This window comes from Oncorhynchus kisutch, linkage group LG8, assembly GCF_002021735.2.
Source record: "Oncorhynchus kisutch isolate 150728-3 linkage group LG8, Okis_V2, whole genome shotgun sequence".
Classification (NCBI taxonomy): domain Eukaryota; kingdom Metazoa; phylum Chordata; class Actinopteri; order Salmoniformes; family Salmonidae; genus Oncorhynchus; species Oncorhynchus kisutch.
In genome coordinates, this window is record NC_034181.2 from 461,617 (window position 1) to 476,819 (window position 15,203).

General features: G+C 41.7%; 1 protein-coding gene across 14 annotated transcripts in view; it reads left to right on the plus strand.

Moving 5' to 3' along the window:
- The window catches only part of smarca2 (SWI/SNF related BAF chromatin remodeling complex subunit ATPase 2), a 130,947-nt gene that overhangs the window by 59,985 nt on the left and 55,759 nt on the right, over window positions 1-15,203 (plus strand). For all 14 annotated transcript variants that reach the window (XM_031829514.1, XM_031829504.1, XM_031829509.1 and 11 more), the window contains 5 exons: window positions 4,723-4,836; window positions 4,940-5,047; window positions 6,510-6,596; window positions 8,354-8,400; window positions 8,547-8,713. In XM_031829514.1, coding sequence (XP_031685374.1) covers window positions 4,723-4,836; window positions 4,940-5,047; window positions 6,510-6,596; window positions 8,354-8,400; window positions 8,547-8,713 — 523 coding nt within the window. The remainder of the gene's footprint in view (window positions 1-4,722; window positions 4,837-4,939; window positions 5,048-6,509; window positions 6,597-8,353; window positions 8,401-8,546; window positions 8,714-15,203) is intronic.

A 15,203-nucleotide genomic window follows, 5' to 3' on the forward strand; every position in this document is an offset into this window, starting at 1 on the left:
CCAGATAGGGTAAGGGTTATATCCTAGCCAGATAGGCTTATATCCTAGCCAGATAGGGTAAGGGTTATATCCTAGCCAGATAGGGTTATATCCTAGCCAGATAGGGTTATATCCTAGCCAGATAGGGTTATATCCTAGCCAGATAGGGTAAGGGTAAAGGTTATATCCTAGCTAGATAGGGTTATATCCTAGCCAGATAGGGTTAGGGTAAAGGTTATATCCTAGCCAGATAGGGTAAAAGTTATATCCTAACCAGATAGGGTTAGGGTAAAGGTTATATCCTAGCCAGATAGGGTTATATCCTAGCCAGATAGGGTTATATCCTAGCCAGATAGGGTAAAGGTTATATCCTAACCAGATAGGGTTAGGGTAAAGGTTATATCCTAGCCAGATAGGGTTATATCCTAGCCAGATAGGGTAAGGGTTATATCCTAGCCAGATAGGGTTATATCCTAGCCAGATAGGGTTATATCCTATCCAGATAGGGTTAAATCCTAGCCAGATAGGGTAAAGGTTATATCCTAACCAGATAGGGTTAGGGTAAAGGTTATATCCTAGCCAGATAGGGTTATATCCTAGCCAGATAGGGTTATATCCTAGCCAGATAGGGTTAGGGTAAAGGTTATATCCTAGCTAGATAGGGTAATATCCTAGCCAGATAGGGTAAGGGTTATATCCTAGCCAGATAGGCTTATATCCTAGCCAGATAGGGTAAGGGTTATATCCTAGCCAGATAGGGTTATATCCTAGCCAGATAGGGTTATATCCTAGCCAGATAGGGTAAGGGTAAAGGTTATATCCTAGCTAGATAGGGTTATATCCTAGCCAGATAGGGTTAGGGTAAAGGTTATATCCTAGCCAGATAGGGTTAGGGTAAAGGTTATATCCTAGCCAGATAGGGTTAGGGTAAAGGTTATATCCTAGCCAGATAGGCGTACGTCTGCATGACCAGTTCTCTTTCTAAATCTCTATCAATTGAAGATTTGACTGAATGACAAAAAAGGTGCAGACTGCAATATAATGTGAATAGTGATCACCATGTGAATAACTCTATAGATAATAATATGTGAATAGTGATCACCATGTGACAAGCTCTAGATAATAAGATGTGAATAGTGATCACCATGTGAATAACTCTATAGATAATAAGATGTGAATAGTGATCACCATGTGACAAGCTCTAGATAATAAGATGTGAATAGTGATCACCATGTGAATAACTCTATAGATAATAAGATGTGAATAGTGATCACCATGTGAATAACTCTATAGATAATAAGATGTGAATAGTGATCACCATGTGAATAACTCTAGATAATAATACGTGAATAGTGATCACCATGTGAATAACTATAGATAATAAGATGTGAATAGTGATCACCATGTGAATAACTCTAGATAATAATATGTGAATAGTGATCACCATGTGAATAACTCTAGATAATAATATGTGAATAGTGATCACCATGTGAATAACTATAGATAATAATATGTGAATAGTGATCACCATGTGAATAACTCTATAGATAATAATATGTGAATAGTGATCACCATGTGAATAACTGTAGATAATAATATGTGAATAGTGATCACCATGTGAATAACTATAGATAATAAGATGTGAATAGTGATCACCATGTGAATATCTCTAGATAATATGTGAATAGTGATCACCATGTGAATAACTCTAGATAATAATGTGAATAGTGATCACCATGTGAATAACTATCGATAACAATATGTGAATAGTGATCACCATGTGAATAAATATAGATAATAATACGTGAATAGTGATCACCATGTGAATAAATATAGATAATAATATGTGAATAGTGATCACCATGTGAATAACTCTATAGATAATAATATGTGAATAGTGATCACCATGTGAATAACTCTATAGATAATAATATGTGAATAGTGATCACCATGTGAATAACTCTAGATAATAATATGTGAATAGTGATCACCATGTGAATAACTCTAGATAATAATATGTGAATAGTGATCACCATGTGAATAACTCTATAGATAATAATATGTGAATAGTGATCACCATGTGAAAAGCTCTATATCTAAATTCATTGTTTCTCTATGCTCCTCTTTTTAAATAATATTTATTATGCGCCACTGTGAAATGCATGCCGTTCATCCCTTACATTTTCAAGAAGGAACAGCTGTACAACGGAAGACCTGGGTACAACAGAAATAATGAAATCAATACATGTGAAAGTGGTGCAAAGCTTTAGAGATGAGAGATGTGAATAGTGATCACTTTGGGCCATATTCAGTCAGACACTAGAGTAACTACACTAGAGGAGCTACACTAGAGCTTTAGAGATGAGAGATGTGAATAGTGATCACTTTGGGCCATATTCAGTCAGACACTAGAGTAACTACACTAGAGGAGCTACACTAGAGCTTTAGAGATGAGAGATGTGAATAGTGATCACTTTGGGCCATATTCAGTCAGACACTAGAGTAACTACACTAGAGGAGCTACACTAGAGCTTTAGAGATGAGAGATGTGAATAGTGATCACTTTGGGCCATATTCAGTCAGACACTAGAGTAACTACACTAGAGGAGCTACACTAGTAACTACACTAGAGGAGCTACACTAGAGCTTTAGAGATGAGAGATGTGAATAGTGATCACTTTGGGCCATATTCAGTCAGACACTAGAGTAACTACACTAGAGGAGCTACACTAGAGCTTTAGAGATGAGAGATGTGAATAGTGATCACTTTGGGCCATATTCAGTCAGACGAGTCTGTTGTAGTGATTTTGTCCATGACCATACATAACAGTTCATAAACCCTAGAGTAACTACACTAGAGTAACTACACTAGAGTAACTACACTAGAGTAACTACACTAGTAACTACACTAGAGTAACTACACTAGTACCTACACTAGAGCTTTAGAGATGAGAGATGTGAATAGTGATCACTTTGGGCCATATTCAGTCAGACGAGTCTGTTGTAGTGATTTTGTCCATGACCATACATAACAGTTCATAAACCCTAGAGTAACTACACTAGAGTAACTACACTAGAGTAACTACACTAGAGTAACTACACTAGTAACTACACTAGAGTAACTACACTAGTACCTACACTAGAGCTTTAGAGATGAGAGATGTGAATAGTGATCACTTTGGGCCATATTCAGTCAGACGAGTCTGTTGTAGTGATTTTGTCCATGACCATACATAACAGTTCATAAACCCTAGAGTAACTACACTAGAGTAACTACACTAGTACCTACACTAGAGTAACTACACTAGAGTAACTACACTAGTAACTACACTAGAGTAACTACACTAGAGTAACTACACTAGAGTAACTACACTAGAGTAACTACACTAGAGTAACTACACTAGAGTAACTACACTAGTAACTACACTAGAGTAACTACACTAGTACCTACACTAGAGCTTTAGAGATGAGAGATGTGAATAGTGATCACTTTGGGCCATATTCAGTCAGACGAGTCTGTTGTAGTGATTTTGTCCATGACCATACATAACAGTTCATAAACCCTAGAGTAACTACATTAGAGTAACTACACTAGTAACTACACTAGTAACTACCCTAGTAACTACACTAGAGTAACTACACTAGTAACTACACTAGAGTAACTACACTAGTAACTACACTAGAAACTACACTAGAGTAACTACACTAGAGTAACTACACTAGTAACTACACTAGAGTAACTACACTAGTACCTACACTAGAGTAACTACACTAGAGTAACTACACTAGTAACTACACTAGTACCTACACTAGTAACTACACTAGAGTAACTACACTAGAGGAGCTACACTAGTAACTACACTAGTAACTACACTAGAGTAACTACACTAGTAACTACACTAGAGGAGCTACACTAGAGGAGCTACACTAGAGTAACTACACTAGAGTAACTACAAGTAACTACACTGGAATACCTACACTAGTAACTACACGAGTAACTACACTAGAGTAACTACACTAGTAACTACACTAGAGTAACTACACAAGTAACTACACGAGTAACTACACAAGTAACTACACGAGTAACTGCACTAGAGTAACTACCCTAGTAACTACACTAGAGTAACTACACTGGAATAACTACACTAGAGTACCTACACTAGTACCTACACTAGTAACTACCCTAGTAACTACCCTAGTAACTACACTAGTGTAACTACACTACTAAGTACATGAGTAACTACTAGAGTAACTACACTAGAGTAACTACACAAGTAACTACACTGGAATAATTACTAATTGGTAACTGCACTAGTACCTACACTAGTAACTACCCTAGTAACTACACTAGAGTACCTACACTAGTACCTACACTAGTAACTACCCTAGTAACTACACTAGAGTAACTACACTAGAGTAACTACACAAGTAACTAAACTGGATTAACTACACGAGTAACTACACTAGAGTACCTACACTAGTAACTACCCTAGTAACTACACTAGAGTAACTACACTAGTAACTACACTAGAGTAACTATACTAGTAACTACACTAGAGTAACTACACTAGAGTAACTGCACTAGAGTAACTGCACTAGAGTAACTACACTAGAGTAACTACACTAGAGTAACTACACTAGTAACTACACAAGTAACTACACGAGTAAATGCACTAGAGTAACTACACTAGTAACTAGCTTGTTAGTAGATTAAGTTAATGGAGGACCCTGATTGATCCCCAGGTGGACTTGAATGAGGAAGAGACAATCCTGATTATCCGCCGTCTCCACAAGGTGCTCCGCCCCTTCCTGCTCAGACGACTCAAGAAGGAGGTGGAGTCCCAGCTTCCAGAGAAGGTGAGAGGGCTTATACTATAGAAACGTTACAGTATGTAAACCACAGATACTTGGTACTGAATGATACTTGATGTAAACAAACCACAGATACTTGATGTTGTAGGTGGAGTATGTCATCAAGTGTGATATGTCGGCCATCCAGAGGGTTCTGTACCGTCACATGCAGGGCAGAGGAATCCTCCTCACCGATGGATCAGAGAAAGACAAGAAGGTAGGAAGCAGAGATCCTGTTAACTCATTTTGTGACGGTCAGTTCTCTTTCTAACTATTGACCCTGATCAAGCAGCTCAAATATGTGACATTGTTATTGTGGTCCTCAGGGTAAAGGAGGAGCAAAGACCCTCATGAGCTCAGATATGTGACGTTGTTATTGTGGTCCTCAGGGTAAAGGAGGAGCAAAGACCCTGATGAGCTCAGATATGTGACATTGTTATTGTGGTCCTCAGGGTAAAGGAGGAGCGAAGACCCTGATGAGCTCAGATATGTGACGTTGTTATTGTGGTCCTCAGGGTAGAGTAGCAAAGACCCTGATGAGCTCAGATATGTGACATTGTTATTGTGGTCCTCAGGGTAAAGGAGGAGCAAAGACCCTGATGAGCTCAGATATGTGACATTGTTATTGTGGTCCTCAGGGTAGAGTAGCAAAGACCCTGATGAGCTCAGATATGTGACATTGTTATTGTGGTCCTCAGGGTAGAGTAGCAAAGACCCTGATGAGCTCAGATATGTGACATTGTTATTGTGGTCCTCAGGGTAAAGGAGGAGCAAAGACCCTGATGAGCTCAGATATGTGACGTTGTTATTGTGGTCCTCAGGGTAAAGGAGGAGCAAAGACCCTGATGAGCTCAGATATGTGACATTGTTATTGTGGTCCTCAGGGTAAAGGAGGAGCAAAGACCCTGATGAGCTCAGATATGTGACATTGTTATTGTGGTCCTCAGGGTAGAGTAGCAAAGACCCTGATGAGCTCAGATATGTGACATTGTTATTGTGGTCCTCAGGGTAAAGGAGGAGCAAAGACCCTGATGAGCTCAGATATGTGACGTTGTTATTGTGGTCCTCAGGGTAGAGTAGCAAAGACCCTGATGAGCTCAGATATGTGACATTGTTATTGTGGTCCTCAGGGTAGAGTAGCAAAGACCCTGATGAGCTCAGATATGTGACATTGTTATTGTGGTCCTCAGGGTAGAGTAGCAAAGACCCTGATGAGCTCAGATATGTGACATTGTTATTGTGGTCCTCAGGGTAGAGTAGCAAAGACCCTGATGAGCTCAGATATGTGTCATTGTTATTGTGGTCCTCAGGGTAGAGTAGCAAAGACCCTGATGAGCTCAGATATGTGACATTGTTATTGTGGTCCTCAGGGTAAAGGAGGAGCGAAGACCCTGATGAGCTCAGATATGTGACATTGTTATTGTGGTCCTCAGGGTAGAGTAGCAAAGACCCTGATGAGCTCAGATATGTGACATTGTTATTGTGGTCCTCAGGGTAGAGTAGCAAAGACCCTGATGAGCTCAGATATGTGACATTGTTATTGTGGTCCTCAGGGTAAAGGAGGAGCGAAGACCCTGATGAGCTCAGATATGTGACATTGTTATTGTGGTCCTCAGGGTAAAGGAGGAGCGAAGACCCTGATGAGCTCAGATATGTGACATTGTTATTGTGGTCCTCAGGGTAAAGGAGGAGCGAAGACCCTGATGAACACCATCATGCAGCTGAAGAAGATCTGCAACCACCCCTACATGTTCCCACACATTGAGGTACGTTAGATGTTCTCACACATTGATGTACATTACATGTTCACACACATTGAGGTACGTCACATGTTCCCACACATTGAGGTATGTTAGTTCTATAACCACCCCTACATGTTCCCTCACATTGAGGTATGTTAGTTCTATAACCACCCCTACATGTTCCCACACATTGAAGTACGTTAGTTCTAGAACCTCCCCTACATGTTCCAACACATTGAGGTCCGTTAGTTCTAGAACCACCCCTACATGTTCCAACACATTGAGGTCCGTTAGTTCTAGAACCACCCCTACATGTTCCAACACATTGAGGTAAGTTAGTTCTAGAACCACCCCTACATGTTCCAACACGTTGAAGTGCATTAGATCTAGAACCACCCCTACATGTTCCAGCACATTGAGATGCGTTACATGTTCCAACACATTGAGGCACATGCGATCTAGAACCACTCCTACATGTTCCTGCAGATTGAGGTACATAACATGTTCCAACACATTGAGGTACATTCAATCTAGACACCTCTACATGTTCCAATATAGAGGTACATTAGATCTAGAACCACTCCTACATGTTCCACTACATTAAGGTATGTTAGATCTAGAACCACTCCTACATGTTCCAGAACATTGAGGTACATTGGATCTAGAACCACTCCTACATGTTCCAATGTAGAGATATGTTACAATGTTCCAACACATTGAGGAACGCTAGCTTACATGCCGTAACACCCCTGATTCAAGTTACCAACGAATCAGTGTTCTGCTATGTCTAGACTTCACAGTTACTGCAGTTTTTGTATTCTGATTATGGAGTTCTGGTCGTGGAAGTCTGAACGCATCATGCGTCTACAGCTATTTAAATGTGTCCACATTGAATCCAGATTCCCTTTTCCTGCATTATATTAAATTGTCAGTATGCATCCTGCAAACTGTGGAATAGGCTACATATGATAACACAGCAACAACTTGATGGCAGTAGCTAACTACTGTAGCTAACTAGCAAGCTAACCTATGTAGTTAGCCAGCAAGCTAGCAGACACAGTTAAAGTGATTGCAAACAGGTTACCATAACTCTAGCCAAACAAAGAAATAGTTTTTTTCTAAATATTAGCTAGCTGGCTAGCATTTATGAGGCCATCAAACATATTCCTCACACGCTAGGAATGTATTTCCTCTCAACGTTATTATGAAAAGGTGCCTCTGTCTCAAAGTTCAAGTTTTCTGAAGGCTCGTGGGCAGAGTGCTGATGACTTTGCCCACTGTATGCACTTTCCGTAGCCTGATTATGCTGAGGAGAAATCCACACACAGTGAGAAGTAGCAGAAGTGTCATGTAAATGTCAAGCTTAGACACGGCCTTCAACACAGACATATAAGATGAATCAGCAGTGTTACTGCTTTTTCTGGAGCATAAACCTGAACCCACAGTCTGGCAGGGTAAGACTAGCCACCCCAGGCCTGTCTGAGATGTGACACCCAGCCACAGCCCACCATCATGCTCTTGTTTTATTGTCTCTGCAGTGAAACCTTTAATGACTTGTTTACTAGAAGAGTTCGGCAACATTTTAATTGGTCCCAGACTGCATGCAGATGTTTCACTTGTGTCTGTTTTAATTCACACAATTAAATCTACAATATTTACTTAGTTATCAGATAACAAATCCTAACTCCACTATGTGGATGTGCCAGCTAATCACAAATAAACTCTAAGAAAATAGATTTTTAATTCAATTCTGATTTTCCACTATCTGTCTGGTCTCACAGGAGTCCTTTGCTGAGCACTTAGGCTTCCCGAACGGCGTTATAAGCGGGTAAGATATTAAGATACTCAACATTTCCCATTCAGTTATTAAACAAAACATGAATTTCCTTCAAAAGCCGAACGCTAAACACCCCAGACAACACTTTTCCCTTCTGGGACCAGATGGTTATTTATTCTCCTTGCCCTCCACCCCAGACATGAGCTGTACCGTGCATCGGGGAAGTTTGAGCTGCTGGACCGGATCCTTCCCAAGCTGCATGTCACCAACCACAGAGTTCTGCTGTTCTGTCAGATGACATCACTCATGACCATCATGGAGGACTACTTTGCTTACCGCAATTTCCTCTACTTGCGCCTCGACGGTATGTATCTCTGACCCTAACCATACCTCAATTTCCCCTACTTCAAGTCAAATCAAAGTTTATTTGTCACGTGCGCTGAACCAATAGTGCAAAAAGGTATTAGGTGAACAATAGGTAGGTATAGAAATAAAACAGTAAAAAGACAGGCTATATACAGTAGAGAGGCTACATAGGGTAGAGAGGCTATATAGGGTAGAGAGGCTATATAGGGTAGAGAGGCTATATACAGTAGAGGCTATATACAGTAGAGAGGTTATATACAGTAGAGAGGTTATATACAGTAGAGGCTATATACAGTAGAGAGGCTATATAGGGTAGAGAGGCTATATAGGGTAGAGAGGCTATATAGGGTAGAGAGGCTATATAGGGTAGAGAGGCTATATAGGGTAGAGAGGCTATATAGGGTAGAGAGGCTATATAGGGTAGAGAGGCTATATAGGGTAGAGAGGCTATATAGGGTAGAGAGGCTATATACAGTAGAGAGGCTACATAGGGTAGAGAGGCTATATACAGTAGAGAGGCTACATACAGTAGAGAGGCTACATAGGGTAGAGAGGCTATATAGGGTAGAGAGGCTATATAGGGTAGAGAGGCTATATAGGGTAGAGAGGCTATATACAGTAGAGGCTATATACAGTAGAGAGGCTATATAGGGTAGAGAGGCTATATAGGGTAGAGAGGCTATATACAGTAGAGAGGCTATATAGGGTAGAGAGGCTATATAGGGTAGAGAGGCTATACACAGTAGAGGCTATATACAGTAGAGAGGCTATATACAGTAGAGAGGCTATATAGGGTAGAGAGGCTATATAGGGTAGAGAGGCTATATAGGGTAGAGAGGCTATATAGGGTAGAGAGGCTATATACAGTAGAGAGGCTATATAGGGTAGAGAGGCTATATAGGGTAGAGAGGCTATATAGGGTAGAGGCTATATACAGTAGAGAGGCTATATACAGTAGAGAGGCTATATAGGGTAGAGAGGCTATATAGGGTAGAGAGGCTATATAGGGTAGAGAGGCTATATAGGGTAGAGAGGCTATATACAGTAGAGAGGCTATATACAGTAGAGAGGCTATATACAGTAGAGAGGCTATATAGGGTAGAGAGGCTATATAGGGTAGAGAGGCTATATAGGGTAGAGAGGCTATATAGGGTAGAGAGGCTATATACAGTAGAGAGGCTATATACAGTAGAGAGGCTATATACAGTAGAGAGGCTATATAGGGTAGAGAGGCTATATAGGGTAGAGAGGCTATATAGGGTAGAGAGGCTATATAGGGTAGAGAGGCTATATACAGTAGAGAGGCTATATACAGTAGAGAGGCTATATACAGTAGAGAGGCTATATAGGGTAGAGAGGCTATATAGGGTAGAGAGGCTATATAGGGTAGAGAGGCTATATAGGGTAGAGAGGCTATATAGGGTAGAGAGGCTATATAGGGTAGAGAGGCTATATACAGTAGAGAGGCTATATAGGGTAGAGAGGCTATATAGGGTAGAGAGGCTATATACAGTAGAGAGGCTATATACAGTAGAGAGGCTATATAGGGTAGAGAGGCTATATAGGGTAGAGAGGCTATATACAGTAGAGAGGCTATATAGGGTAGAGAGGCTATATAGGGTAGAGAGGCTATATACAGTAGAGAGGCTATATACAGTAGAGAGGCTATATAGGGTAGAGAGGCTATATACAGTAGAGAGGCTATATACAGTAGAGAGGCTATATAGGGTAGAGAGGCTATATACAGTAGAGAGGCTATATACAGTAGAGAGGCTATATACAGTAGAGAGGCTATATAGGGTAGAGAGGCTATATACAGTAGAGAGGCTATAGGGTAGAGAGGCTATATACAGTAGAGGCTATATACAGTAGAGAGGCTATATAGGGTAGAGAGGCTATATAGGGTAGAGTGGCTATATAGGGTAGAGAGGCTATATACAGTAGATAGGCTATATAGGGTAGAGAGGCTATATACGGTAGAGAGGCTATATACAGTAGAGAGGCTATATAGGGTAGAGAGGCTATATAGGGTAGAGAGGCTATATACAGTAGAGAGGCTATATAGGGTAGAGAGGCTATATACAGTAGAGAGGCTATATACAGTAGAGAGGCTATAGACAGTAGAGAGGCTATAGACAGTAGAGAGGCTATATAGGGTAGAGAGGCTATATAGGGTAGAGAGGCTATATAGGGTAGAGAGGCTATATAGGGTAGAGAGGCTATATAGGGTAGAGAGGCTATATAGGGTAGAGAGGCTATATAGGGTAGAGAGGCTATATAGGGTAGAGAGGCTATATAGGGTAGAGGGGCTATATAGGGTAGAGGGGCTATATAGGGTAGAGGGGCTATATAGGGTAGAGAGGCTATATAGGGTAGAGAGGCTATATACGGTAGAGAGGCTATATACGGTAGAGAGGCTATATAGGGTAGAGAGGCTATATAGGGTAGAGAGGCTATATAGGGTAGAGAGGCTATATAGGGTAGAGAGGCTATATAGGGTAGAGAGGCTATATAGGGTAGAGAGGCTATATAGGGTAGAGAGGCTATATAGGGTAGAGAGGCTATATAGGGTAGAGAGGCTATATAGGGTAGAGAGGCTATATAGGGTAGAGAGGCTATATAGGGTAGAGAGGCTATATAGGGTAGAGAGGCTATATAGGGTAGAGAGGCTATATAGGGTAGAGAGGCTATATAGGGTAGAGAGGCTATATAGGGTAGAGAGGCTATATAGGGTAGAGAGGCTATATAGGGTAGAGAGGCTATATAGGGTAGAGAGGCTATATAGGGTAGAGAGGCTATATAGGGTAGAGAGGCTATATAGGGTAGAGAGGCTATATAGGGTAGAGAGGCTATATAGGGTAGAGAGGCTATATTGTTGTTACTTTAATGTGTTAGAGTTAATGTTTAAGTTTATTCTTTGAGCTGAGATATTTGAGATATTTCTTTAGATTTATTTGCATATGTAATCGTATTGGGTTGTGTTGAATTACGCTTTTTGACAGCACGTCCCAGAATGCCTTGCGAGAGGAATGAGTGATAACGCGCCAATTATGTGCAGGTGCAGGGATTGTGGCTGACTTTCCGACAGCATCTTACCTGCATTGCTCTGTACCAAAACAATTGTTGTTAAATGTAACGTAAACAAGTATTCTTACTAAAAGAAGCTTTCGTATCAAAACCGACGTCCCGAGTCATTAATTTGAAGTTAGTTAATCAAAAATTTTGTGCCGAAACCCGGGATATGAGCTGCGACGAAGAAGTGGCTGAAATGGCTGAGGAGGAACGTCGGCATGACGGATTTTGAATCAGATTGACGTGGAAATATCCCAGTCAAATCCGGATACCGATCACTTGAGTACATTGTTGGAATTGTTATCAGCTAAGGAGGACAGTTTGTTTGAACTCGATCGTGGAATTGAACAGTTAACGCCATTGGACGGATTGGAGGCAGAGATTGCATGCATGGAGGATTATAAAGAACGCATTATCATGCTGAAGAGTCGTGCAAAGAGTGATAACGAAGAAACAGGACGTCAATCCACTACCAGCCCGGGTGAGTGACGCTAACTCAGTAAGGCTACCGAAGTTGATTATTGAGAAATTATATGGAGATGTCAGTATGTGGCAGGAGTTTTGGAGCCAGTATGAGATTGCTATTCACAACAATGATTCACTGTGTAAAAAAGAGAAGTTTATCTATCTGAAAACATATCTCACTGGACCAGCTGCAAAGGCAGTAGCAGGACTGATGTTAACAGACAGTAACTATGATAATGCAATCACTCTACTCAAGAGCAGATTTGGAAGGAAAGATCTTGTGATTAGTGCTCATATGTCAAAGCTGCTGAATCTCACACCTGTGAAGAAATCCTCTGATCTGAATGCATTGAGACAGCTATATGATTAATGAAATTCAGATTAGGAGCTTGGAATCACTGGGTGTAGTGTCAGAATCCTATGGAAGCCTACTATTCCCAATCTTACTGCAGATGATTCCAGAGGACATAGCTCTTGACTATAGTCGTCAGAGGGGAGTAGATGATGAATGGAAAGTGTCTGAGATGATCAGTTTCCTACAGAAAGAGGTTCAGAGCAGGGAGAGAGCGCTACAAATGACAAGATCATACAACCAACAGAAAGAGAGCAAACCATGGAACAAGTCATGCTTATCCAATGAAATGAAAGCAAAAAGACCCAGCATGCCCTCTGCTGCAGCACTGCATACAGCCAGCCAGAAGGAACAACAAACGTGTCTATTCTGTGACAGTGCAGACCACAAATCAGAAAACTGCCCTGACTACAATATTGCTACACGCAAAGAGAAACTAAAGAACATGGGAAGATGCTTTGTATGTTTAGGACAGAGACACATAGCACAAAATCTGTAAAGTCAAAGATGTGTCATGTGCAACATGTGGAAGCAGACATCACATTGCGGTGTGTACCAGTAAGAGGAGTGAGGTGCAACCCCCTACTGTTTCTGTAGATGCTGTTGTTTCCTCAGTTATTCTCCATTCAGTGAAGATGAAACCAGATGGACAGAACACTGTGTTGCTACAAACGGCAAAGGCATGGGTAGAAGGCCCATCGGGCAGGAAGATAGCTCGTTGCTTACTAGATGGAGGCAGTCAGAGAAGCTTCATACATGAAAACCTTGTGAAGGGCTTGAAGCTACCAGTAATCAGACAAGAGGCTTTCACTCTTCACACGTTTGGCTCCTCTGCCCCAGCAACTTCCCAACGCAACACAGTGAAAGTCATCTTAGAGAATGTCTGGGACAAACAGCAGAGAATAGAGATAGAGGCAATTGAAACCCCACAAGTGTGCACAGCTGTGATGAAGGTTCCTGGTGAACGGATTCAGCATGAGCTCAGTAAAAGGGGACTGTAGCTCGCAGACTTTCCAGGAGATGACAATGATCCTGAACTCTCTGTCCTGATAGGAGCAGACTACTACTGGCAGATAGTATCAGGCAGAGTGGAGCGACTGACGGAGACGCTAGTTGCTTTAGAGAGCACCTTTGGATGGTCGGTGCAGGGACCCGTGTCCATGTCAAGTGTCCCGAGGCAACCTGCATGTTCATCCCACTTGATGAAGACCCATTAGTCTCCAAGCAACTGCATGCATTCTGGGAGCTTGAGTCTCTGGGTATTCTAAGCGAGAAAACACAGAACCCAGAGGAAACCGAGGCTCTACAAAGGTTTGAGGAAACAACCACCTTCAAAGATGGGCGATACCATGTGGAGTTGCCATGGAAACGAGAAATGCCAGAACTCCAAGACAACTATAGAATCGCCAAGAAACGGTTTGAATGTCTGAAGAAAAGACTGAAGAAGGATGTGACGTTGTACAGCAGATACAATGAAGTAGTAGAAGACTACTTACAACAAGATATGGCAGAGGACGTGCCCAAGGACAACGCATCCAGTGCAGACAATGTAAAATACTACTTACCTCACCATGCAGTACTCCGAGAAGATAAGGTGACAACAAAACTGAGAGTGGTGTTTGATGCCTCGTCCCATGAAGATGGCTGTCCATCTCTCAATGACTGTCTACTCACAGGACCGAACCTGAATCCGGATCTGCTCAGCGTTCTGATAAAGTTCAGACTACATGAGATCGCATTCATGGCAGACATCAAGAAAGCTTTCCTGCAGATATCCCTAGCAGAGAGAGACAGAGATGCCATGAGATTTCTATGGCTCACTGGCCCACCAAGGGGAGAAAATGAAGACGAGCTGCGTGTGCTGAGGATGAAAAGAGTGGTATTTGGAGCTTCCTCAAGTCCATTTTTGCTGGCAGCTACAATCAGGAAGCACCTGAACCAATATGAAACAGAACAACCAGAAGTTGTAGAGAAACTGAGAGAGTCACTACGTAGATGACTTCATTGCAAATTCACGCAATGTTGAAGAGGCTTACCTTGTGACAACAACTGCAAAGCGAATGCTGTCGATTGCAGGCATGGACCTCTTCAAATGGATGACCAATTCTCCTGAATTGAAAACAAAATGGGAGGAGAGTACGACAACTGACCACCCGTTGACGTTACAAACACAAGGATTAGTGCTGAAGGTTTTAGGTTTAGTATGGAGGCCGGAAACGGATAACTTTGTGTTTGACCTCAGGCCGTTACTGAGCATTCTAAGGCAAAAGGAAAACACAAAGAGATGTGTTCTGCAGTCGTCTGCACGTATCTTCGACCCTCTTGGTTTCTTAACTCCCTTCACCATCAGGATCAAGTGCATGTTCCAGGAAATGTGGGAGAGGGGACTCAGCTGGGACGAAGAATTACCTCCTGATCTGACACGAGAATGGCAACAGTGGTGTTCAGAACTACCCCAGTTACACCAGCTCATCATACCAAGGTGGTACCGAACAGACATGCGGCCACAGAATAACCACACCCTGAAACTACACGTGTTCTGTGATGCAAGTGAAAGGGCTTACAGTGCAGTAGCTTACTTGCAAGGTGAGTCACAAGA